General features: G+C 43.6%; 1 protein-coding gene across 4 annotated transcripts in view; it reads right to left on the bottom strand.

Annotated features, from left to right (window-relative positions):
- The window catches only part of GRIN2B (glutamate ionotropic receptor NMDA type subunit 2B), a 225,741-nt gene that overhangs the window by 128,580 nt on the left and 72,013 nt on the right, over nt 1-25,148 (bottom strand). For all 4 annotated transcript variants that reach the window (XM_071423094.1, XM_071423095.1, XM_071423096.1 and 1 more), the window contains one exon: nt 9,216-9,814. In XM_071423094.1, coding sequence (XP_071279195.1) covers nt 9,216-9,814 — 599 coding nt within the window. The remainder of the gene's footprint in view (nt 1-9,215; nt 9,815-25,148) is intronic.

Raw genomic sequence — 25,148 nt, 5'->3', positions numbered from 1 at the left:
GATTTCATTTGTGACACTAATAATACAGGGAAGAACACTGGGCAAGACACTAAAAACTCATTTCCATCTCGTTTTAATACAGCTTCAAAAACCAAGAAAAAAAGTCAGCATCAAGTCAGCATTTGTGCACTTTTAACCACTGCCAGGTTGCAGAGATTCACAGGTTTTCAGTCCATTGTGGCAGCTCTCTTCCACCATGACCACACCACCAAGAGGGTGAACTCTTCATCTGATTATCTTCTGTCTCTCCAGATCCTTAACAAAGACCAACACTGAGTTGACCAAAGCTGTTTTCCCACCGTTTCTCACGGTACATTACCACCAAGGGGAGGCCCAATCACCTTACCGTCTTTATTCAGTCAAGACGGCATAGACACCTGTTTGGTGTGATGTAGCAAGATCAGAAATCTCTCCACAGGGGTGGAAAAGAGCTTTCTTTGTATGAAGATGGCTGGCAGCACTCAGTCTGATTGATCATTTCAAGGGCAACTATGGTTAGATTTTAATATTCATTTTATATTAAGGTGCTTGCAGGCTTGAGTTAGGACATTTTTAATACTTAAATCAGGAGAGAACATGCTGCAGAAATGATAGAGCAGGGTGTACTGAACATGCTGACAGGTCTCTGCTATTTCTATTTTCTTTGTTATTATTTCACTCACATTCAAGCATTCTAAACACCACATTCCTAGATTTTATTCCATTCAAATACTTCAAGACATATAGTGCACAGTGAATGTACAATACAAAAAAATTACACTAAGGTAACATACATCACCCTCAAATGTTTATATTCAATGCAAAATCACATTTTCTACCCTTAGCAAAGCAAATCCCTCATCTAACACTGTAAACCAATTTCTGAAGTTTGAAGTGAAGCTAGCTTTGAGTTATTTGTCCACACTAACAGAAACCCCACTGCTGGCTAATTATTTGAAAGCAGAACAAATTCATCCATTTCACACTCTCTTAACTCAAAATTGGATGAACAGGGATTTTTTTGCTCAATTTTTTCAAAAATGTTCACCTTTGGACTGTGAATGAAAATAAAATTTGCTAAGTAAAACAAAAATGTACTTTAAAAATTATTGCTACTTGAAAATAGGCCAGTGGAGAGGTGTGTACACTGCAGAGAGAGGTCTGGATTCTGCCCAGGTAACAGGTATGTAAAACCTGTTACCTGTGCAAACTTTGGTAGGATCCCTTTCAGATTAGTATTCAGCTGCCCCACCGATATGCAGATCCACATTTCCCCAAAATGTGGATGCAAGACTCAAGTAACCCTTAAAGCAATGATTTTGAGAGGAATTTCATCAGCAGCATCTAGTCAGGAGTGCTCTAAGCCTCAATTCAGAAAAGCACTTAACCACGCACAATCTCTTGGCCAAAGCATAGGTGGCAAAAGCCCCTGAACAGCAGGGGCTTCTGCAGGGGAGCAGCTGCTGGACAGGGCTCAGCTCCATCACACAAGCGTGTAAGACAGAAAGCAGAAAGGAGCACCCCACTGCAAGTTAAACCACAGCAACAGTGTTAAACCTGCAGAACATTAAAAATCCCATCCCAGACACACCAGGGTTAATATCTCCACTCTTTTCCAAGAAACGTCACCCGACTGATCTTTTTCCCTTTTTTAGTGAACACAAAGGCTGTCATCATCCATTCCCCCCACCAGCCTTCCAGGAGGGAGCACTAGGTGCAAGCAGCTCTTGTCAAACCGAATTGGGAACCCAAATTGCATCAAAGAGAAGCAAAAGCTGCTCCAGAGCTGCACAGGGAGCCATAGCAACGCAGCAGTTCCTATTTTTAAAAACTTGAAAGATAGTAAGAACATTAAGTCTGAGGGGAGGAGAGAGGGAAAAAAAAAAAAAAGAAACTACGTTTCTAACAGAAAGGAAAAAAATGCACATGTTCCTGATAGGCACCAGTGATGAAACTACATATGGCCAGCCATCAGTGTGCAGGTGTGCAAGCCAGAAAATATCCATTTCCCCATCAGCCAGTTCCTGAAGGAAAAAGGATATTTCTCACTTTCCCTCCACTGCTCTGCTAAAGCAGGTTTTCAAATTCCCTGAGGCACTTTCAAGCCCACAGCACCCTAAATGCATTTTGTGATCAGAACAGGATCAGCAAGGGCATAGCTGGTGCAAAACTGTGGCCCAGACCGGGTTTGTGGTTTCCAAGCTCCACCACAGAGGAGGATTTTGACTCACTTTCCATGAGGAGTGGAGAGAGTCTGAAGGCACACATTAAAACATATTGTCACCAGCAAGTGAAGTTGCCACATTACTAGCACTAATTGGACTTGGCTCCAGAGCAGAAGATGTCTCAGAGGGCTGGAAGCAGAACACGGACATTTTCCCATCTGGAAACTGATGGTGCATACCAAAATTCATTCCCAGCTGGTGGATTTTGGAGGCGTTTATGAAAGGGTATGTCCTTTAATCAAAAGACAACCCTTGCCAAAAACCCATCATTTTACTTGAACCCTTCTATTAGCTCAGTTGGTTAGAGCAAGGTGCTAACATCAGCAAGGTTGCAGGTTCAATCCGTTTACAGGCCTCTCACTTAAGAGTTGGACTCAAAGATCCTTATGGGTCCCTTCCAACTCAGAATATTTTGTGGTTCTGTGATCCTATTTTAATTGCAAAGGGCTGAAATACCCAGCTGTCCACACTGAGCAAGTACCTACTCTTCCCCTCTGACAAAGCTCAGCTATGCAGGACTAAGGCATCCTGTGGTGCCTGCTGAGGAACAAACATTTTTGCTGTGCCATCACATACTCCCACTGAGAAGCCAGGGATCTCCAGTATCCTACCAGCCTACAAGTTAGTTTGATGTTTGTCCTTCCACTATAGGACAGCTGTGCTTCCCACTGCTCAAGCAGGACTGCTTCAGAGCTGGGCAGAGCAAGGAGGGCAGCCAGATGCAGACTGCTCTTGTGCATCCAGCACCCTTACCAGCCCTCCTGCAGGGGGGAGGTTTGGATCAAGAGCATGTTACAAACTGCCCTCAGCATTCCTCTCCAGTGACAGGAAAAAAAGGAGTCAGGAAAAGGCGACACTTCCTCCAAGATGTGGTGGCACACGACCGTTCACCTCCTGACCAGACAACATGAATACCCAGCAGCCCCAAGCCAACAAACACAGGGCAAATGAAATGCAACAGGAGATGCAAGATAGGGACAGAAAAATGTGATGGCAGCACACACAGAGAGCGAGATGGTGTACAGCAAGGGATGCAGGGAGGCACAGAGACCCTGACAGAGGCAGGAGGTACAGGCCAGCCCCAGCCTCCAGCTGCTGCTGGAGCAGTGACAGGAACAAGCAGATTTCAGCAGCAGGGATGTCTAATCTGTCAGCAGCGCTCACGCCACATGCTGCCACTCTGCACCAGCCTGACAGCAGCAGGACACACCAACCAGTGGGAACATAATGAGCTGCTAACTAGACATGGGCCTAAAGGCTCCAAAAGGTCAAAAGTTACATATACTCCCTCACTCTCCAAGTTTCTGAAAAGGGCAATTTCTGCATCCTTGGGAACGTGCCACTTACACCTTCTCTCACCACCTCCCCAGCATTAAGAAGCAAGCCCCAGCACTGTGCCTGCCACAGCTGGAGTGCCACAGGATTCAAGGGCTGGAGCAGGGCTTCCCAGCCAGCTGCCAAGCAAGTAGATGTAGCCCTGCACACTGAGCGAGACAGGGCTCCTGTCTCTTAGTGCAAGGGTAACTTGACAAACCTGTGAATGGAGAAAGAACACTGCAAATGGTCCACTGTCCATTCCTGCCCTCGACTCCCCTGCTGCACTCTGTGAAGCTGTGTGACCCATTCAACTAGGAGACAGCACAGAGTGGCTCCATGGCAATACCTGCACATGGCATATTATGTCCCCTGTGTCTGGTGTGGAAGGTGATGGCTGCCATTATTAGAGGGGAGAGGGCAGGAGGGTGGGTTGAGAGAGACCAGAAAAACAAGGAAAGGTGTTGCCTGGGCACTGTCCTTGACACTGACCTGGTCCAGGGTGCTGTGGGTATGGTGCTGCCCACAGGTATCAGGGTGACACAATACCCTGAAAGGGCACTGCACTTTTTAATGGATACGGTACAGCCCATATAGTCTTGAGTTTCCAGAGGAGCAATTTGTTTGTACAATGCAATTTCAAGAACTTTCTCTGCTCACTGACTCACTGTTGAGGTATCTAAGCCCCAGCAATTCCTAGTTTCTATTAGGGAAATGTAGTCATGTGAGAACAGAGCTCGCCCTGGTTGTTCCAGGAAAAAACCAGTTGCCCAGCACTCATCAAAGGTTCTTCTGCATTTCTTATCTGTTTGGCAAGGTAAAACTACAGATGAATGTTACTTCCCCCGGAGTGGAAGTGTCATGTCCAAACAATGCACTGAGCAAGTTTGCCAGCTGTTTTCCTATTTGAAAAATCTGAGGTACAGAATTGAACCTAACTTTGTTTCCCTCTAAAAGTATTTCTTTGCAAAGGTGGTATAATTCCACATTTGTATTTTAATTCCAAAGCAAATGCTCCACTGCACTTTTTATTAAAATGAAATCTGCTGTGTGCAGCCTGGTGTTAAATGAGAGACTATTAAAGCCAATCAGTGGAGAACTCATTAGAAGCCCTACAACAACAAACTAGTAGTTATGGCCCAGCATTCACAAGCAGCCATGACAACAAGGAGAAAGAATCCAGGTCTCATTGAAGGGTACAATAAAACCACAGCTTTTGTAGCCCAAAGACTGTGAATATCCATACAAAACAGCTGAGCTTCCATTCCTCAAATATGTGCCAGAAATTATATTCTTTTCTCATGACTCATCTCTGAATTCCACTCCTAAGAATACTCCTGTCATTTAGTTATTTCTTCCCATTTCTAAAATGTAATGAGAAGCACCAATCCAGAGCTCAAGGAAATCTGCCCCATCAATTAAAATAACTAAATAAGCAGAAGGCTGCCTATAAACACATCCACCTCTGCCCACCTCAGCAGCCATGGTGAAGGGAAAAAAGATGAGCTTTGCAGGATGCCTGGAAGCCTAGCAACTCTCCTAGGAAGGGCCAAGAGGTAAGAACTCCTCATCTGAGCATTTCCTTCCCAACCTTTGAGATCTCCTCATCCAGTAGAAAAGAGCAGAGCACACAGTGGTTTTGCTGGGTGCCCAGACCAGATATTGGGATAACTATAAACTTGGTAGACTGAAATATTCAGATCAGATTTTTTTCTGGGACAATGAAGGAATAAATGAATAGGTAATTATTACAAACAGAACAAAGAATTAAAGACGGTAATTGAACTGGGAAACAGCATTTGGATATTTGGACTCCAAATTACCTCCTAAGCCTATTATCAGCATAAATTGAGATAAATCCCTCACTAGAGGAAAAATTCCTCAAAAATCATTCAAAAAGATAACTAACAAACCTTGTAGAACAAAATTCTCTCAAAGTATCATTTCACTACTCTTCAGTGGAGTTATCTCACCAGCAGGTTCACTTACTGGACAAAATCCAAAATGTTCAATGGTCGTGATCATACTTCTGCAGTTCCAGTCTAACACAAAAGAGAACCAGTTTCAAAACAGAAACAGTTGCTATGCGACCATTAGTGATACAAGAAGATGCAGACCAAACACCTACATTGTCAAGAAATGGCATTTAGATAACAGTCTGTCTTGTTTCTTTTTGTGCTTACAGCCATACTTCAAATAAAACTTTGTTTGCACAAGTTCTTGCAAAAATGAACAAGCATCAGGGTAAAAAGGAGGAAAGATATGGAGAATCTAAACAACATTCAGTTCATTTTCTCCTTACTCCATTATATACCCAAATCAACCACTGACACCATGTTGATCAAGACCATTTGATTTTAGATGCATTCAGAACAACTGCTCTTTTAGAAAGACAAGGGAAAAAAGTAAGAAATGGTCAGAGTTCAAAGGAAGATCTTGGGAAATGACTAATTCACAGTCAGTGTATAGTGTGCCTCAGCTGAACTGAATTACACATTTTTTTAGTTTGAAGTGCCACTCTCCAAAGAATAAAATGGGAAAATTCCTTTATTGCTTTGCCTCCCCAGCTATGGATTTGAAGTAAATTGGACCGCTTTGGATTAGCTTCAAGAGTTTCTGAAAGAGTAGCTACAGGGTGATGCTTTATCTGAGGTCACATACACATACACTTTGTCTCCCCAGACATCAAGCCCACATACATGCATTTCTCTACTCTGTGTAGGCAGGTGGAGGGGGAACTTTAAGTTACAGATGGCTGAATACGGTATTGCTGGATCGAGAGCAAGGCTAAAATTAGCTTTCCAGAACCTGCAGTCCAGTCCAAAATGAGCCAAACCAGGTTCCAGACATGCAGGTATTGTTGCTACCTGGTGTGCACAGGGCAGAAGTACTGTGGGATCCTAATTGGTGGAAGGGGTTAGGGAAAATATGAAGTAGCCAGGTCTGCAGAACCTGTAATATCCCACACAGACAAAGCACATCATGGGAGTTTTAAAGCTTAGCACATAGTAAATTCCATGGAACTTGAAGGTATGAACACAGATTGCAGCTATTAATCTCTGTGGGTTTTGGCTCCGTGAGGCAAACTCACATCTTCATGATTGCCTCCTTCCACATCTTGTGCTTCTCCTCTGCTTCTTCTTCTCCACAGACTTCAGGCATGAGGCTGAGCTTGAAGCCATCCAATTTCTATCGAACCCTTGGATTTGTAAAAGCAATGGCTTATTTCAGACACCACTAGCTTTTAAACTTCAAAAGGTGCCTGAAAGTAATTTGATAAATTAAATAAAAAACTAAGCACCCAACTCACTGAAGTCAAACTTTTTATCAATCTCACTTGGAAATACAGAGAGTATGAAACATGGGTGGGTAGGGGGGAAAAGGATGCAAGGTCAGAACCCCCTCACAGGCCAGCACCATGTGAGGGAAAGCGAATATTTGCACTGTGCTCACAAGTAACTACAACAGTATAATTATTTCTCAGTTAGCTCAGGTGCCTGCAGCTATCTACACAGTGGCAGAACACAGCCTGGCACTGACTAATTTGACTGTGCTTCTCAGTGCGACTGATGTCAGTACCCAAACTGAGCTGGGTGTATCTACACGTATTGGCACTCATTCCTGTGAATGCTGTACCCAAAGCAGACAAGGGAGCAGAAACAGCATGATTTGGGCCATGAAGGTGAAAAGAAAGCTATGATCTTCACAAGTGACAGGAGCTGCTTTCAAGTGGGGTGCCGAGGCTTCAGGGCATATCTACACAGCACAACAGTGCTGGCATGTCTACACTCAAGAGTCTCTGAGCTGGTGACTTCTAAACAATGCAAAGAGGTGCTATGCAGAGAGATTTTGTTGGGTCCTTGAAGCAGCATAGCTACATGGGTGTGATCTTATGCATAGGCTAACAGTGTCAACAGAACTCATTAGAGAAGGTCTCTGCAGAATGCTGCATCACATAGCAGAGAATGTTTTGTTTTCTAGATAACTGCTGAAAAGACACAACAGAGCTTCCCCCAGAATTCCTCTTCATTTGGAAAGGTAGAACAAAAGCCTGCCTCAATGTTAGTTCTCATTACTTTGTATACACTATATATATTTTCCCAGCTTAATCATTTCAGTGATGACTCAAAAGAGCAGCAGAAAAAACCCTTACTCCTAAGCCTAGCTGGGAAGGAAAGAGATAAAAGCTTTAGGCACCTTTAGTAGTTTCAAGGCCTGCATAGAGAAAAAAAACAGCACAGAGAGGATGAAGTAAATGCAATAAATCCTGGCAATACGCCAATGGATCATAAAGACAAAGGACAAATAGCAATATGGGTAATATATTGGGCCAAAGAATAAAGTTCTCTCACAGTCCCCAACGTTCAGGCAAAGCAAAAATCTGCTTCCTTGTCCCTTTGTCCCTCTATCTGCCTAGTAAAGTTGACAGTGAGGGGTCACAGCATGTGGACCAACCCATCACATTTGCACACTCAGTGATTCAACATGACAAATTAACAAAGACACTGAGCTCTGTGTGGCCTGATTGGGTACTGCCTGGATTCTCCTTTCCTCACCACAAAGGATCTAACATGTCCAAGGATTTTATACGTAAAGCATTGGACAATGACAGCTGAGCAGATCAGGGGGCATCTGGATTCCATGTCTAATTATCCGGGTTGCTTTGCTACATGCTAAAACTCCATCTGGGACAAAAAGGATCATTTAGTAATCAGAGTGCCGCTCTAGAGGTTGTTCCACCACAAGCTTCCAATATGCCCTTAAAGAGATGCTTTAGCACTGTTTCTTAGGAAAATTTGAATTTGGATAAAGAGAAGATGTTTATTCAAACAGGTTTTCCCTGTGTTTAAATACCCTTTTCCATTTGGAAAAATGTGCTGTTCTAATCAAGGTACTAGGCTTTCAGCATAAGGTGCACGAGAAAGAATGGTACCCAAAACACCCAGCAAACAGCCAGTGAAGTGCCAAAGAGCAGGGTGACAGCACAAGCCCTCCTCTGAGGTAAACCAGATTCTTAAGACATCCAAGGTATTTAAAGGCTTTGAGTACAAAGCAGGACCTGAGCAGAGCTGATGGCTCTAACTCCTTTTGCAGCTCTAGTTCTCCACATCTCTTTGCACTTCCTTCTATCCTGCAATTCAGGGCTAATGAACAGCATAAGGACACTTGGTGTTCAGACAACAGTTGCCATGAAACTATTCCTGGTAGCTTACACAACCACCACCTATAAGGGACACCTGTTCACATAGTGTTAGTGCCTGGAACAGAAGCTGGTGCCTTCTAGACTGCAACACAAACATTCCCATTGCTTGCAGCAAGAACCCACCTGGGAGCTGCGGACCCAGTCATGCAAAGACACTCCAAGAAGTTCAGTGCTGGTGAAGTTCTGTGCTGAAGAAGTTCGCTTATGAAAGTGAAAATTTATGCCTTGAGGGGCACAATCAAACTGTTGCACTATGCCTTCGTTATTCCTTTTCCTCACGCTGACTTGCCTTCTGTGTTGTATGAAGGCTTTCTAAGGGAGTGACAACAATGGCACTCATGATGCACAGCAACACGGGTCCCACCCTCAGCTCACCTCTCCTTGCCCAACACCACCTGCTGCCCCAAAGCACCACATGCCTGGCAGAAATATTCTGGTACCAGAGGTCATCTTTGACCGCCCTTCTGTATGGCTGGCCTGGCTGTTCCCCTTACCTGTTGAGCATGTTGGACTGGTAAATCCTTTTCTCCTGGGTGTTGTAACAGCTGCTCTTGGGCTCAGGGATGAAGCTGTGTTCAGACAGCATATCAGAAGCAGCCGTGGTGATTATGGCTATTCCATCCCTTACTCTGGCAGGAAGACCGTAGTCCCATTCATCATATGAGACAGAGATGAGCCCAGTGGGGAACTCGGATGGCACTGTGTCTGTATCCCCTGCCACCAGGCTGGGCACGATCCACGTGTAACCATAGCCTGTCAGGCCCACTGAGTTGGCCACCTCAAAAATGTAGGTGGCCTCTTCCTTTGTGCAGTAGAGGAGGATAACAGGGCTTTGGAGCTTCTTGAGCTGGTTCTGGATCTTTGAGTCCCCATCGTCCAGGGACATGTCCAACAGAAGGACCTCCTCCAGTTCCCAGCCCACAAAGCTGTGCTCAATGGTACTGCGGATCTTGTTCACAAAGTCCTGGTAACCAGGGAAGTACGTAGTGACAATGGAGAAGATGTACCAGTCGTATTCTTCCATGATGTTGAGCATGACAGAAGCTTGCTGTTCTATTGATGGGCCAAACTGGAAGAACATGGATGACTCATCCTAGAATAGGAAGTCAGAGGAAGAGAGAAAAAAAGAAAACAAGAATATGTCAAAGGAAATAAACAGCATTCCAAGCCAATCCATTGAGCATAAAGGGATAGGCACACAGTCAGAATCTTACTTCATATCTTGGCCAGAGCTTAAAGATTTTTAACTTTTTAAAATTTAAGTGAAGCAAGTGAGAAGGAAGTAAAATCCTTTTTATGACCAGCTGTCCTTACTTTATTTTTAAAGGCAGGTTGCCAAAATTACTTAAAGGTTTCAACTGTTAGGCCTGATTCTAACAGACAGAGAACAAGTGGTACACAAGTGAGGACAGAAAAACAGAATATGCACAAAATATTTCATGAAATTAAGAGCTTTAATCGCAGGATTATCATAACCTTATATGTAGCATAAACAAGATCACGGCAGTTTTGATATGGATTTTTGGGACAGTCACTTTGATACTGAGTTTGGGACAGTCACTCTGGTTTCAGTATCCAGACTAAAGTACAAATAGAGTAGACAAAATCACTGGATACAAACAGCTCTGACAATCTCTACTGCTAGCTCCTCTCAAAGCGAGCAGCAGCACAGAGTTCTGTACAGTTCTTCTCAGTACAACTGTGAAGACTCAGTCTCAGAATAACATAAAATACATTAAAATAAAACAGAGATTTCTAAACTATGATGAGCTTTGTTGACACCATGTTTTAGAGAAATATCAGCTCAGTACATCTCTTGGTATTGCTCTCATATCCTTCTACCATACTAAGTTAATCTTCGCAAAAATTAGAACTTGTACCACTTTACAACCTTGAAGACTCCAAGGAGTTTTATACAGATCTCAGATCTCCAATGGCATAGTGTAAATCTCTTCTTCTGTCCTGGGATTTCATCAGATATCAGGCTTTCAATTTATGACATCCAGAAAAATGCAAATCCCTGCTTTTGCTCAATCCATGAAGGAAAGGAATAGAAAAAAGTAGTTGCCAAAATGCTCTCTTAGGGATATATCTTCTATCTTTTAAAAGCAATTTCAAACTCCTCCTGACTTCTATAGAGTAGGATTAGATCATAAAAGAAAAAATTAAAAAAACAAACCACCATAATTAAATTAGATCTCTCTTTGTAGAGATTTCCATAATAATAACAAAGTTCTCCAAACCCAAACACTGCTTTAAGGAATGAGAACAGCCCAACCTTCTTTTAATAAGCCTGGAAAACTGGACCAGAGATACAAAAAGATTCACTCAGGAGTTTGAGACCTGGAAAACTGATTGTGCCTCAAGACATTACCTCAAGATAGTCACATTTAGAACAGCTCTCTACCAAATTGAGTCTCCTACAGCCTGGCAGGTAAAGCTGTTTCTTGGCAGGGATGTAGTTAATCAATCATCCATTCATCCTTTAGTCATGGTTTTGATTATCTGTAGCCATTTCCTATATTGACAAAATATGCTATAGCTCAGCAACTCCAGGAAAAATAAATAAATAAATAAATAAAGTCCTGATCCCATACCCAGCCTTAAGCTGCTTGTTTCTCTTTCCTGAGCTCCCCGTGGGTCACATCCTATACAAAATGCCTCTCTTATGAGGTTTGGTCATTAAACTCTGTTTGCTTCCTCCATATAGCTCACCACCCACATGTGAAAGTTCTCTTTGGGCTGCTCTTTGCTTAGTAGAAAAATAAATGTATGCAAAAAGAAAAAGGAAAAGATGACAGCAACAAACTGAAGACAATTTTAAGAAAAAAAAGAAAACAACAAAACAGGAGCAGGAATTGGAGCTGTTCAATATATGGAAAATATCTCATATTTTTTATCACTGGAATTCACCCCCTTCTCTCTGAACTGTGCTCAGCAAAAGAACCTACTCTTCTAATAAAAATATACTTTATGTCTTTGAAGCTTATGCAGAAAATTAGAAAAGACAGAGGAAAAAAAAATCAAACTATTGTCACAGCTTGTGCCAGAATTGGAAAAAATCCTGAACAAGCATCTCCAACACCCTTCATTGCACAGTGCCTTTGAAAGCCACTCGTAGCTTTCTCAAACTGAATGCTAGAGTGTGAAGACTCAGCCTCACCGCAACATGAAAAGACAAGACAGCTACACCAATGACTAGTATTTATTTTTATATTAAGCTCAACAAGAGCCTTTCTACACTTATGCATAAGAGCCTCTGAACTGACTGCAATTTTTCACCATTACTAGCAGAGAGTCCAAGGGCCTGGTTATTGAATTACAGGAGCATTTGACACACAGCATCTGGAAGTCTTGTCTGGTTGCTTTGTTTGGTGACAAATAGGGGACACTAGGTGGTAAATCCACTGCTATTTCAAGGCTACATACACACACTCTGAGGAGTTAGAGGCAGGATAGCAAGGTGCAGGAGGTAATGTCCTCCCAGTGATTTAAACAGGGTCAAGCTAAAATGCCTGCTGACAGTTCGTTCCACACGAGTGCACCGCCTAACTGTCGGAGGGAATTCAGCCCCAAAAGACTCAGGGAGAAAATTCAGAGCTCCTCACTAAAAAGAGTGTATGAACATCAAAAATCAATACACCAAATAGACAGCTTTATCACAACCCAGTGAAACAATTCCCCTCCACTGAGAAATGGAAGCACCCCACTTTACATCAAGCACAAGCCACTTGGCTGCACATGCAATAATTGCTCTTGAGCAACTGCTGGCACTTCTATTACAGAAGCTGCAAGAAGAGGCAACTTATATTCAAAATGAGAGCATTAAGGAGGTGCAAGCCAGTCAAGATTTTGTTTTGCCAAGATGGCTCTTGGCACCTAATCACCCCAATAGTTGGGCTAGCCAAATGCTCTTCATTCCCTGACCAACTCAGCACTCAGAGAGGGGTGAAGAAGGAAGGACAGACAACAGTAGAGAAGAAAGTGTCCCTCTCGTAATAAATCAGGAGAATTGCTGATAGAGTTGGATAGAAATCTCAGTCACTACCTTTTGAGGGGGACAAAAAGCAAACTAAAAAAATTGTCCAAAAGCCTCAATTTTCTTCCCCACCTTGTTTTTGGGCATGCCTGATAAAAAGTCAAGGAAAAAGAGAAGGAGCTGAACTGATTCAGAACAGTGTGGCTATCAGAGTATGAATTTGACCTCACCGTAGTGCTACAGTGAAGGTTTTTTAATTAGGAGACAGATCTATGGTGGTTTTATCACTTTTACACACAAATACTCTACAGAATCATTATTGCTTTATTCCAGTCTAAAGCCAAAAAGGAGTATTTTACCCTTCCAGACATTACAGGTTTTTGCAGAACATTATAAGTTCCTATTTTTTCCTGAAGAAATTTCACATTTTCCACCTTCCTATTCTACCTTGAAACAGCCAAAATATGGTTCAGTATTGCCACTGGGAGACAGTTTTAACTTTGGGACAGGGATAGGTCAAGTTTTAATCAGAAGTCCCTTACATTGCACATCATCCAGGTGAAATACAATAATCCCCTGGCTATAGGAAAAAGCTTGTCTTCCTCCTACAGCCCTTTCACCTGCAAGCTCAGGCTTTCCATCCCTACCTGATGCAAGAGACAGCAAGATGCTGCAGGGCGTCCCTCACACAGTCTGAAAGAGCAGAGGCTCCATTACAGGATCTCAAAGCTTCCAGAGATCCCAGTACTCCCCCACTGTCACCCTACAAGGTCAGGGATCTGTAGTTTACAGAGCTGAGCTGGAGGTGGAGCTGATCAATTGACACAGCCCCACTCCCCAGTTGACAGATGGCTTCCCACAGAAAATCTGCTCCGAGTTTACCAATGCTGGGACAAGTATTGCCTCCTCCTCCTGCACATTTAACCCTTCCAATAAGAAGGCTGGATTGCACACAGTGAAGGTACAAACACACTCACCATGAAGCCTCCTCTTGCAGACTGGTGGCTAGTGAGTTCCTAGGTGGATGGAAGACAGTTTACAGAGGTAGGACAGGGATTAGAGGACTATCACCAACACTTCTAAGTTCTTCAGACTTGCAGATAGGCCAGGTCTGACCCACACCTCAGTGAAGATGTGAGCCCTTGGCAAGGCTGCAGGTGACTCTCCCAGGAGCCCTCCTCCAGCTGCACCATTTGAAACCAATCACTGCCATTTAATGAGCCATTTACCTCAGATGTGGCAGGAGAGGTCCTCAGGGAGCTTTTCTCACAAGTTCCTTCCTAAAAGACACTCTAGATTCCCCAGATGAGCAAATACAATTACTGCCTTAAAAACAGTATCTTACAATCCAGAGCAAAACTGCTTCTCAGCATGGACCAGACTGGGGAACACCCTCAAAGCAGGGGAATGCAAGATCCCCAAAAAGTTGCAGGGGTCCACTCATGCTGAGGAGCTGGCCAGCCTTGCACTGAGCCATGGTATTGACTGCTGACCTGGCAGTGAGTGAGGAGATCAGCATGCTAGGCTCTCTCTGTGCAGCCCACCTGAATGGAATCTGGTCCTGTGCTCCACACACTGGTGGCTGGTCCATGAACACATTTTTGCTAGGGGTGGCAAGCTCCTTTAGCTTCAAAGTGCCAGACCCCACAAAGGCAAGATGTGTCAAATTATGCACAAGGAATTCGAGTAAGGAGCAAATCTAGAACACATGTTTGCTTCCAGGATTTTGAGAAATATACCATGTCATTGCAAAATGCCCTACTCTGCTGTCTCCACACAGGTGCAGGACAAAACAATTTGTACTGCTAAGCTAGTAGCCCCTTTTTATTAGGCTTTTGGGAACATCTGTATATTTAACCCCATTTGCTGCTTCATTAGGCTTCCTGTGCAGCCAAACTGGGGTCTGCCCTTGCTCTCCAGCTCACAGAGGGGATCCTAACAGATCCTAATGACTCAGGCCACGATCACTTTCCAAATCCCTCCTCTCATTTCCTGATTTAGAAGAAAAGCTGTTCATGTGTCTTTAGTACAGTCCTGATTTGCAAAATTACTCTATGACCAACAGCCAAACCACACAGGGCTGTTGTTTAGATTTCAGTCCTGTCTACCACACAATGTGGAGGGGGCAAAAAAGAGTGAGCAAGCACCAAATAACTTCTGGGAAAACACAGGCTTTCATTTGCCTACCTATGTATTTCTTTTCTTCAAAACTGAGACACTGCTGTGTACCTATTTGTCACAGTCCTGGTGGGATACTTGATTCACTGGGAGTTTTACTGCTCATGATGGAAAATGCCACTACAGTTCAACGCCTTATAATTTAGTTTCCTGTATGTCTGAATCCCGTTTGTTATAACATATCTGACAGGAAATCAGGATCTTTGTTGCTTAAGTGTTCGTTTACTTCTGTTTATCTTACCACAAATCCATTACTGCCTCAGGCTAGCCTACAGTCAGGATTCCTCTGTCTGTCTGTTTTTTTCTCTCCAAATTTAATTTTTTTTTATTTAGTTTTCAACAACTCAATACAATATAACTCTGGCTTTTATATTGCATGTTGTATCATGCTGTGTGAGTCCTTTCTTGAATGCTCACAGTAGGGACTATGAGAACACGGTGACACTACAGACCTAATATTATGTCCTCCCGGTGGAACTGGCATCTAAAACAGAATCTCTGCTTCTCACACACATATACACACTCACACTTCCACAAATACATTCATAGCAAAACCTACTCAATGTAAAGTTGGAGCACGTTGAATTGTGTCATCTCCTAATGACTCTGCCTAATTTATACTATTTGATAAGATTTCAAAACTTTCCTGTTTTACTGAAATAGGTTCCCTGGGTTACTAAAGATTTTGACTTGCATAGCACATGACCTCCTGCAATCCTTTTCCCACGTTCTGATTCACTGAGGAGTGGATCATTCTTAGTGAAAATCCTCCAAGCTGCCCTGGGAATGTGCTATCAGTGGGAAGTTCAAATTCCTTAGATGAACAAATGTGGTTTAAATAACCATATCATGTATCAGTTCCCCCCCTTGTTCTTGCAATAATTACTGAACACACTAGACTTACTTGACAGAAGGATATAGCTCAGAGTTGATGGTTACAGGAATTGGTGGTGAGAGATAGCAAGAGACCCAGTCCAATGTCACCACTGATAGAAAGACAGGATACACTGTGATAAATTAATTAGGAGAATGGCTGTTGACTCTCTAGGTCTACTCTGGAAGCCACAATCTCTGATGGCTACTAATTGCAATGAAGAATATAGAACTGTTAGCACAGTTCAATTGTTACCCTGGTAAATGATAACAAATATACCAAATTCACATGTATAATGACATTACCTACACATAAAAGTTTCATCACAAACACAGATCCCAGTCATGGATTGGACTTTAATCTCTCTGTAGCAGTGGAAACAGGTCTGCTGCAGAACCCTAACCCAGGGGCAACAGTCCAAGTGCTCCAGCACCAAGGAGTTCCTGAGAGCTGCGACAAAAAGGTCTCCAATTAAAGATGACTCAAGGGCTGAAAACAGCTAAGTGATTTCCACTTTCTACTAAAGGGTCTGCAGAAATTTGTTCAAAAGACTTTGCAACAGAGGAAACACAAGATAACCTAGATTCTATAATCTTGATCTTGGTGTTGTTCCACTCTTTACCACATGCAGTTAATAAAAAAAGATGAAAGAGTCAATCATACCAGAGCCATTGTCTGACATATACAATTCAGAGAAATTCAGTTGTTTGGCTGCAGAGAGGGTGAAAAATTTGTGACTTTTATAAACAATGACTGGTAAAAGCAGGCTAATATATGCTGGTATGTTATACCAGCTTCTTAAAACATCATGCATGGATACCAGCATTTTTCCACCGAGGAGAAACAGCAGTTAGCAAGCTGCCAGGATAAACAGTTTCCCACCAGGATTGTTACATTTCCATTTTCACCTCTGTAGGTGTGTATTTCCCTGTTAGATGAAAGCACATGGACAGATTAGAGCACTGGCTGCACTGAGCAGAGCCCACAGCCCAGGTGACATTATTCCATGGGGGCAATTCGGGCAGCCCAGGACCATTTCCCTGTCCCAACTCAGAGAAGCCCACCAGGCTGGCTTAATATCTTGACACTGCCAGCCCAAAACAAATGAATGTCAGACTGCCCCATTACTCATCCATCTGATTACATCATGGCGTTTGCCTGGCTCTTCTTTTCTGGCTGTCTTACCCTCCAGACTAAGGACTGAATTTTGACTGTAAGCTGAATGGGATGTCATTTGGTATAGCCTTATTAATCAAGAGCAGACATAAAACTATCCAGCACTTTAAAAAAAGTCCAGTCACAGTATTTGGCAAGATGTCATTGAATAAATTTCTCAAATCAACTATCCTGGGTGAAATACTATTTCTTTTTATCATTTCTAAATTAACTGCTCTTCCATTTCATAAAGTATACCTTTGGTCTCTTATTATGAGCAAACCTTCATATGAGCTGAAGCTCCAAAGGTTCACAGAGTCAATTTACATAAGTCCTGGAAGTTCAGCATTGCATCCAATGCCCCCTGAGCCTCTCAGGAGCTTAAGATCTCTTCTCACTATGGTCCAGCTGAGGACAGGTCAGAGTGTGTCTGTTAAGTGCCTCTATTCCTCTTCTCTCATAAAGTAGTGATACCCCCTATCTCTCAAATTTTGCCTTGCTTATTTAATTTAATTATTAACCTTCTGCAAGCTAAGCTGTTAGTTGTTTTCTCTGTCCTAAGAGATGGCACCTGCAGTCCTAATGACGCCAAGGTCTAGTCAGCCTTCATGGGCATAGTGAATTTGGCTGTGCCTATGCTCAAAGATGGACAGCTGAAGTAAGGCAGACAGTTTAAAGTAATATTGTGCCAGGATTTAATCTTTTCTCACAGGCTGGTATTATTAAAGAGTTTAGATAATTTTTAACACATAGATATAACTTTCATACCCTTTGGATCAGGGTTGGCTTGCCTTAGAGTAGTGAGTGAGCAGCTGCATACAAAGTCTGTGTAGATGTGCCCTCTGCTTTCCTTAAGGCAAGGAGCAATAAAAGGCTTCAGCCTCATCCATCCTGGACAGCAGTAAATGGGCAATTCTGTCACTTGAAGGAAAAAAACCCACTCACTTAAACCAGGAGAGCTCTCTAGCACGTGGACAAAACCAAGAGCTGAAGTTTGACTAAATTACACAGACTCCAGATTTCCCATTACCTCATACCTGGCTGCCACTTCTCTAAGAGAGTCATAATTGATATTCTGAATATGTCCCAAAGGAAAAATAAATTAAAAAAAAAAAAAAAAGAAGAAAAAAAAGAGAGAGAGAGGGGGATAGAGACAGAGAGAGAGAGAGGGACAGAGAGGGAGAGAGAGAGGGGTTGGCACCGGTCCTGTCCCACGCCCCGGTCCCAGCTCGGCAGCCAGGTTCCCTTGGCAGCAGCGCACACGAAATGCCGCTGTGGCCGCAAGCTCCCGACCGCCGGCATCCCGCCGGGAGGCACCGCACCGCCCGCCAGCGCTGTGGCACGGCACGGCACGGCACGGCACGGCACGGCACGGCATAGGAGCTGCGAAGACTGGGGCTGGGCGTCACTACCCCAAACCACAGCGCGGGGCTCATCCCCCGACAGCCTGCCGGGACTGCAGAGATGCTCGGGAAGGGGAGCGGGACTGAGGAAAAGAAGGGAGCCCACTCTTCTCCTCCCGAGCCTGGGAGTGAGCATTCACCATTTCACACTCACAGCTTTCTGGGACAGTGAGTATCCACAATTCCCTCCACCGCACCTTCCAGATCAGATTCCATCACTTTGGAAAGGGGGTGCTGCTTGCTCAGGGTACAATTCCTTGTTGCCTTGAGCTCTCCCAAACCTGACTCAGCTCACTTTAACCTGTGTTTTACAGCAAGGGCTGGAACAGGAGGAATGCCAAATCATTGTTCTGTATACCAGGCTAGAAGGCAGCTCTGTGTGGTTTTATTTTAAGAGGGATTTTACCCCCTGCCTTATACTTTCAGAACAGGATGAAATAATCTGGCCACAAAATGAAGAAACAGTACCCTGGTCCATTTTTTGTTTGGACATGCTGCTGGCAAGCAGCTGCCTCATTAGCACAGAATGTGTATGTCTGCACCAGGCAACAGGAGGCACAGAAACCATGCACTGGCCCTAAGGCATCTGTTCATCAGCACTGTGTGGAAGCTCCAGCTCGTGTCCTATGGAGCTGCCAAATCAGGAGAGCTAACTAGTTCAAATCCCAGCCTGCACCATCCTGGTGACCCTTTTTCTGGTATTAGATCTAGCTGGGGACTCTCCAAGTCTGAGGAGAAGATGGATTCCTGACCCATTGGACCAGGCCTCTGGGTTAAGTCCCTGCTTTGGAAAGCTACTGTATCACTGAAGTGTGCTGTGAGTGTCCTTGGCTGAAACAACAAGGATTCCAATATGCTTGAGGACCCAATCCCCATTAGCGCTTGCTTTGGCCATAGTTAGTTACCTCTTGTGTTCCAGGACGAATGAAAACTGCACCTACCTTCTCTGCCCAGCTCTCCTTCCTGATCAACCAGTGAGGAGTGCCCCTGTTGGGAAGCTGCTGTCATGTCTGTCTTGCTTATCGAATTGATTCACAAAGTTTTAAATGATTATTGATTGTCCTCATCCCCAGTGGAAACTCTGAGACCAATTGAGTTATTTACACAGATTTTAGACAGGAAAGAAGCTCCCTTCTCAAATCTTCTTGAGCTTCCATCTATTAAGTCTTGAAAACTCAATAGGAGGTTTTCTACAGCTTTGCAGATAAAACTACTCACAAATACATGAAGTCTCCTGCATGCACAGATGTCCATCCAAACATATGCAGCATCTTCTGCCAAATCCACAGCTGCTGCATTATTTTTTTTCTATTATTTTTGTTTGGGATCATAGCTCTTCCATTTCTTTTCTTTGCCCTGATGATTAATAGCTGTTTTTCACGGCTCTTGTTGTTATGAGACTGAGGCACAAATTGTGGCAAACTCCATATCAATGGAACAGCCATTTCTGAACTCCGAGGAACTGGAAATTGTTCTTGGTAAAAGACTGGAGACCACAGGAGACTTGTAGAGCTAGAGTCTGAAATCATCCCCACTATTCCTGAAGTACTTAGAATTTACAGTTGTAACAGTGATTGGTGCTGTAAGGACCATTATATCCACTTCCATGATCTAAGGACATGAACATTTACACTCCTCTGGATTCGATGAAGAGGATCTGAAAGTGGGAATTGGACTCTCTGACTTTGCAATAAGGGTGATACAAGTTTCAGTTTGTTTATTATTTTGCTTGGACGATGAAAGTCAAGAAGCCCATTTCCAGTCAGCTCAACTCTGTGCCGAAGCACACATAATTGCATTCAGGTTCTTTCTATACTTGCCTGCACATTAATATATATCTATATATTCCATATGCCCTTGACATAACTTGAAAGCAGCAGCATAATAAATAAGATACTTTTTGTACTTGAATTCAAAATTTTCTATCTATATTAGGCTTTGTACTTTTTTAAACAAAACCCGAGGCTGAGACTGAACTGCCATATCTTTTTCAAGATCACAAACGCACATGAGGCACTGAGATTTCTGTCGAGGATCAACACAGCAGAGAAAGGGAATGATAGAGCGGCAAGAGAATTTGCCTCTGCTGGTCATTAATAATAAGAGTAACAAAAGCATCTAAGAGAATAAAAGCCAGAGTGAGATGTGTTAGGTATAGAAATAGCTCTTTGACTAACTCAAAGGCAAAGCTGGTGCATCTTGTTTTCCTGCATCTCCTTGTCTGTCCTCTTTCTTAAGCACACGCTCTGCACGATGGAGGAGTGGGAAGAAGATGGAAGCATCAGCAGGGGCTACAGCAAGCAGGGGAGAAATGAGCTATTCAGTCTGAACACTGCCTGGCCTGGGCCTGTGACAGAAGATAAACAAATGACCATATGAGGGGAGAAAACAAAAGGTCCTGTCCAGCACTGCACTGGCTGCAAGGGAAGAACCATAGGCTGTGGTGTTTTGTCTTTCCTTCCACTTTGTATCACTCCAAGTCATCCTCTGTCTTCCTGCACTCCTGGTTTCTCACTGCACACAGGTGTGTGTCTATACAGACATACACATGTCCATGTGTACAAAGGCAATCACTTGCAGGATGTCTCAAAACAGGCAAAGCATCTCATCTCCAGTATGGCAGCTGCACTCCAATGCAGGCTGGCAGCACCTGAATTGGCATCTGACAATGATCCCTATGAAATCAGGTGATGGTGCAGCCCAGACTTACTGAGGAGCAGTGTCTGCATCACCACACATGCATTCAGAGCTAATTAAGCCTCTGGTTTGTGTTCTCAGGGAGAAGCCAGGGTTTACACAGGCTGCTTCACTACACAGTCCTGGCCACAGCCCAGAGGAAAATAGATGCCTTCAAATAATGGGTGAAAACACTCAAGATATAGTTTTAACAGACCTTATTCCTTCTGACAAAATACAGTCCTTCAGGACTCACCTTCCATGGAGGCAAGTAGTCATGTAAATAATATACATCAAGAAAATCTGAGTTTTTAAAAAAAAAAAACAAAATCAAAAATGAAAAAAAATCAAAATTGTCCTGTAACAGACATATTTTCTGAAAAATCCTTTTGCCAGAACTTTTTCTCCTGAGAAGCCTCAAAGGAAAAGAAAAACAATAATTATCTGCTGCTGTGAAATGCAACAGGTGCATCTTTGATTGGTCCATGTGAGTTATTTTTACTTAATGACCAATCACAGGTCGAGCTGTGTTAAGACTGATCAGTCACAAGAATTTATTATCATTCTTTTCTACCCTTCTGATGAAATCCTTTCTCTCTCTTTAGTTTAGTTTTAACATATCATTTTCTTTTAATTTAATATATATCATAAAATAATAAATCAGCCTTCTGAAACATGAAGTAAGATTCTCATCTCTTCCCTCACCCTGAGACCCCTGCAAACAACACCACATTGTCTTTTCTTTAGGTAGGTCATAAGAGGGAATATTTGTGGGAAGGGTTTAGCCACAGGAAGGTTTATTTCAGGGTGCAGCTAAGCAATTCTGAAAGCTGATACAAAGACATCACTCTGGTCATCTAGCTTCAATTTTATTTTTTTTTTGCTAGTAGGAAGTGTTTTTTTCTCTTTTTTATATAAAACTTCTGAATATCTCCTCCTGAGAAGCATCGAGATGAAAAATTTTCCTTCAACAGTGGTGGCTAGTGCAAGGAGCTCAACCTTTTCATTATCTCAGTGCCTTCAGGATGTGTACATTCCTACACTAGGCATTTGTCTGCACTGCGTAGGAGCCTGCAGCAGTAGCTGTGCACCCTTTATCTCAGAGGACATTCTCCTCTTCCGTGTGCTAAGAGTAGAAGGAGCAGAGTTGAAGAACGATGTACATTTATTATCTTGGGGTTGGTGCTCTCCAAGGCATGCAGCCTTGCAGACTGGGCAAGCTCAGTGAATGAAGCACACTGCATGGAAAGCATCAAGCCAGCGTTCTACAGCTCATTTGGTGTCCAACTGCTCCTGTTATGTCACCCAGCAGCTTCTAAGGGCTGACAGTAGATCTCTGTGCTTTTGCTCCTCAGGCTAATCCCACTATCTTCATAGTGCTGTCATACTCTCTAAATGGAAGTGAAAATATGGTCAGGCTCCCTGTGCATTCTGCACTAGGCTATGGACAAACCTCTCTATTCATCAGAGGAAAAACATGTCCTTTCCTCACTGGCCTTCCTACTAAATCTCTCTTTATACTGTAACTCTAGGATATCCAAGGAAGAAAAAGTAAGCAATATTTTTACATATTTTCATGCTTTACAATGTACATATTCCATTCCTATATAAAGTGCTGAGGATGCTAAATCAAGGGTCATGCATTCCCCTTCAGCTATCTTTGAGGGTTAGGGAGGGGCTGCACAGCCCATTGGTAATTTGTGTGTTTCATTGCTATGCATCAATTGTTGGGTCCCCAGGAGATTTTCATTTCACTCCATAAGCACCAGCATGTCTGTTTCAACAGAAATTAATCATACAAGCCCTCCCAGTCTTGGACTCAGTCCTTCTCAGAGCAGTTTTCTTCCTTGCACAAGGTCAGTTGTGTATCTTGTACTTGGACAAAGAAAGTTCTCTGGGAACTCTGACAGCAGCATTTTAACAGGGTACTGTGATGCTGTGCAAGTTTACAGTCTAAACTTAACATGAGCAGCATTTCAGACAGAAGTGTCAGGAGGACTTTAAGCAGGCTGATCATAATCCTTCCTGCTGGGATATGGACATATCACCATTGATGGTGAATCTTGGTAGGAGATTTTTCAGGACTGCAAGTGGGCAACATCTTCCATCCTACAGCTTCCAGCAAACCCCACCTCCTCAGAGTTTATCAGTTATCTTGCAGTCTTTAGACTCAAAAGGCAGATTATTGCCTCTTGAGGTGTCAAGAGCTTTTGCAACAGCTTCTGGGTTTCCCTGAAATGCCCTCTTCTAGGTATTGATTGAGCTAGGTATTACAACTGAAAAGATTTTCATTTAGCAAATTTTTCTTTGCACTCCTCACGGTGCAGAGGGAATACATTAAGTGAGATCTCTTTGCTCACCCATTTTTGCATAAGCTTGTTCTAAGTGCACTATGCAATTGCTTTAATTCCCCAGCAACAGCCTCTTCACATTTTCAGACCTCTCAAAACCATGTCTGTATTGTATAATGCCACATCCCTACCTCAGAAATGCCAGAGCTAACCTGAACAACCTAGAAAGACCCAGTTGTGTGCTGTAAGGCACAGCAACAGCTTGCAGAAGTATTACCTTGGGTCCTTGAAGCTGCAGAGTGGTGTCAGTATAGTCCCTGAGCTAAATTTGTTATGATACAATTGTACCATTCTTCAAGGTAGCCTGTTGGGTGCTATCTGAAGGTCCACACATGATGCCATGTAGCAATGACTTTCTCAAGACTCACTCCCTTCCTGCAGTGTCTAGGCACCCCAATATCTCACAGTGCTTCCCACCACACCTGCCACAGCAAACTTACCCTTGCTGCCTGCTCCTCAGGCTCCCTTTGCACCCAGAACCTCAGCAGAGGTGTTTTCCACTCCCAGGACCCAGGGAACAACTTTAACCTCCCTCCTTGCACCCTTCTCCTGCACGCTCAGCCCCAGAGGCTCCCTCCACACCAGCTCCCCTCCCACCCACTCGGCACAGGACAGTCACAACCACGCTGGCACTGGGGCAGCAGGAGGTGAGGCCAAAAGGCCAGCAGACGGTGGGCTCGCATCCACTCGCATCCCGAGTAAGGATCCAGCTTTGTTTCCATGGCAACGTGCAGAGCCACGGCAGCGCGGTCCCTTCCCGCAGCGGCCGCGCTCCGTGCCCGACGCCGCTCAATGCACGGCCGGGGCTGCCGGCAGTGACCCTTCGTGCACCTTCCAAAGCCCGACAGATTAGGGCTCACACAATTCCCACCCACGATGTGCCAGCCAGAAAGAGGCAAATAAAGATGTGCCAACTAATAGTGACAGAAATAACACCTCCCATCGCAGCTGAGCTGTAAACCCCTTAGAACAGCATTACAGGGAAATAAACGCGTTTTCTTTCCTAGAAGCCGGCAAGCATAAGCAGTGGAATGCAGTTCAGGGAATTAAAACAAGTTGGTTTTTTTTTTTTTCCTATGTGCAGGTAGCACACAGCCAAACAGCCCACACTCCCCTCAATCTATGCCAAATGCTACTCACAAAGCACACCCAACTCCACCTTTCAGAGCCAGTGGTCCCACAGAGCACACCTTCCCATGGGACAGCACTAACACTCTCTCCAAACAAGGGTATCACCAGGCTGCTCTGCTTGGCCCCCACAGCAGGAAGGGAAAACACCAGAGAACAGTCGGGACACTGGGCCTGGGAGCTTGCACCCTCCTCAGCACCTCTCCAGGGGGAGGCAGGACATGGCCAGATGTTTCTTCAGGCCTTCTGCAGTCCGAAAATCTACTTTCCAGTTTAGAACTGAATCACAAGCAGGACTGCTCAAGATTTCTTTGCCATTTCTACAACATCTAAAGGGTTGTCTAATGAGAAATGGTTGGGAAAATTAATCCAAATTAACTTAAGTTGTGAGTTTAGCATGAATTCATTAAATCACATTAGCCTTGAATGGACACAGTTCTTCCAAATTAAAGCAACCCTTAGAAGAAAATTGAACTAAACTGAATTAAGGTCCTTTTAAATCCGAAGAGCAGAGTGCCTACATGGAGTTTGATATCATTAAGAAACAGCAGTCTGGGAGGGATGTCCCAGAGAGTTTTTCCATATTACTCTTTTCAGGAACCAATAATGCTCTCACTGGAAGGAAGTCATTTCTCTCACTTTCCCATGTGATTTGAAAGTTGCTGTGCTGATGACTTTCTGCT

Source organism: Agelaius tricolor, unplaced genomic scaffold, assembly GCF_023055355.1.
Source record: "Agelaius tricolor isolate 1412-34295 unplaced genomic scaffold, bAgeTri1.0.p SCAF_3, whole genome shotgun sequence".
Taxonomy (NCBI): domain Eukaryota; kingdom Metazoa; phylum Chordata; class Aves; order Passeriformes; family Icteridae; genus Agelaius; species Agelaius tricolor.
The sequence above is the reverse complement of the archived record's forward strand: the minus strand, read 5'-3'. Positions and strand labels throughout refer to the sequence as shown.